The sequence below is a fragment of the Vigna radiata genome, chromosome 7, assembly GCF_000741045.1.
Source record: "Vigna radiata var. radiata cultivar VC1973A chromosome 7, Vradiata_ver6, whole genome shotgun sequence".
Lineage (NCBI taxonomy): Eukaryota > Viridiplantae > Streptophyta > Magnoliopsida > Fabales > Fabaceae > Vigna > Vigna radiata.
Window position 1 is genome coordinate 41,044,189 of NC_028357.1, and position 2,128 is coordinate 41,046,316.

Here is a 2,128-nt window from a genome sequence, read left to right on the forward strand (position 1 = left end):
TTAAGATAATATACTTCATTTTTTACATAATATTTATTTTTCATATCATTATTCCATGTAAAATTCAAACTCACATTTAAAATTTTCAAGCTAATAATTTTCATATCCATCGTCACTCATCTCAAAATTATTCATAAACAAAATACACGAACAACAGACCACACATAAACAAATAAATCAAAGAATCAAACGCATAGACTTAAGTAGAAGGTGGGATGAGATTGGTAGATTCCTTGATCTTGGATATGAACAACTTTTGAAAATCAGAATCTACATTAAGAGCCACCTGTTGCAGTGTAGATGAGAAAATGCTCCAAATCGATGTCTTTCCAGCCAACTCTTCAAACAAAGGTCTGCAAATAGGATAATCAATGATTTTTTGTTAGTATCTGTGACATGACATACTTTAAAACAACATAATCAATCAATTTTAATGTTATTGCATGCCATTAACAACATCTTACTTTGTTGTTGTCACAATGGAATAACTCTCCAATCCTTCTTCACCAGCAATTTCAGCAACAACAAAGAACTGTGGCACCACAACCAAATCACCAGCCTCAACTTGAGTGTTTAACACACTCTTTCCATTGAAGTCCACAATTTCAATCTTGCCACTTCCTCTAGCAATATAAATCAACTCAACAGTAGGACTCACCGGGTATGATGGAGCCTTGATAGCATTAGGTTCAAGTTTTACTCTGATCAAGCTTAACCCAACATCCTCAATAGAACCAAAATCTTTCTCTGTTAAGGTTTTCACCAACCCAGCTTTTTCCACAGCATTTTCTGGCTCTGCACCATCTATATTATACACTAACTTTTTGGTATTGTGCAGTTGGGGCTTAGGAACAGGTTGAGTTTTGTCTAGTTTGATGATCAAAACCCCAGTTTGGCTTCTTGTGAGCTTTTCCACTTCATTTTTGTCTAAGCCATAGACCTTGCTCGTGAGATCAGTGGAGAAGCCTCCTATAACTCCTATAGCCCCAGTTAGAAAGAAATAGGTGAATTGACCTGGAATAAGAGCCTTTGAAGTTTCTCCAAGAAAAACGATGACCAGATCTGTGTCTCCATCGTTGAACCACCACGAAACAGCTCCAACAGGTACTGCTATAACGTCTCCTTTCTCAAGTTTCACAACCACCTCTTCTTTGCTGTTCGGGAGAACCATTCCAGCTACTCCGTCGCTCCCTACAAAGTTTCTTATATAAATAATAACTCGCAATCCTAAACTCTAAGGTGAGATTTGCAGTCATGAAATCGCTTTGATACAAAAAATCTTGTTAAAATAGACTTAACATATGATTCTGATATACGTGAACTTTAAGTCTAACTTAAATCGTGTTATCTCTGATGAACATAAGAATTTTTGCTAGCATAAATCTTAATAATGCATGATACTGATATTATATTATTATATTAAGAAGTAAAGTTATCAGTTTTATAAAAGTAAGATCATGTTATTAAACTCTTTTAACAATAAAAAATTTGCAAGAGTAACACGAGGAGAGAATAGAAAATATATATATATGAAAGGGTGCTGACCTTGAATGACATAACCTAGTTTGGATGAATCTGCATAATGAGGAAGAGCAAAGCCACGAGGCTGAAGAAGAAGGCGACCTGCACCCAGATATTCCTTGGCGAGAAGTGGCACTTGAGAAGTTGTCCAAGTGTAGTAACCTCCGCCATCTCCCTCAAACAATGCTTCAGCTTTCTTTGGTGTTAAGTCTATCGCCATTCGTTCAAAGGAATAGAGTTTCTGTCGAAAGAAATGAGGAACAAGGTGATTCAGATGCATATAAGAGATGATAGTGGCTATATATATATATATATATATATATATATATATATATATATATATATATATATATATATATATATATATATAGAATTCTAGATATGAGGCCGTTGGAAAACCATTAACAATAAAATATGAAATTATTGGACACGTGAATCTATATTATCTACTTTCAAAAACTTCAATTATATACTTCAAGTGTTTGAATTTATCCTTAATCTCGTTTTGTCTTTTCTAAATTTATAACGAATTTAGAAGTCTACATTCTGAGTCAAAAATGTTTTTAGTTCCGTGTTAATTTTTGCTTGTTATAATTCTTTTACTTCA

At 33.8% G+C, this 2,128-nt stretch overlaps 1 protein-coding gene across 1 annotated transcript; it reads right to left on the reverse strand.

Moving 5' to 3' along the window:
• Positions 1–1,811, reverse strand: LOC106765782 (legumin B). The gene is made up of 3 exons (XM_014650517.2): positions 1,546–1,811; positions 465–1,191; positions 1–353 (listed from the first exon to the last, which is right to left on the reverse strand). The coding sequence occupies exons 1-3, from the start codon at positions 1,799–1,801 to the stop codon at positions 200–202; spliced, it is 1,137 nt and encodes a 378-aa protein (XP_014506003.1). The 5' UTR covers positions 1,802–1,811; the 3' UTR covers positions 1–199.
• Positions 1,812–2,128: the final 317 nt, after the last annotated feature.

Excerpts from the sequence above, each read along its gene's own strand:
- LOC106765782 (XM_014650517.2), bottom strand. The coding sequence starts at position 1,801 with ATGCATCTGAATCACCTTGTTCCTCATTTCTTTCGACAGAAACTCTAT. Across the intron at positions 1,192-1,545 it reads ACTAGGTTATGTCATTCAAG|GGAGCGACGGAGTAGCTGGA; the intron begins GTCAGCACCCTT and ends GAAACTTTGTAG. Across the intron at positions 354-464 it reads TCCATTGTGACAACAACAAA|ACCTTTGTTTGAAGAGTTGG; the intron begins GTAAGATGTTGT and ends TCCTATTTGCAG.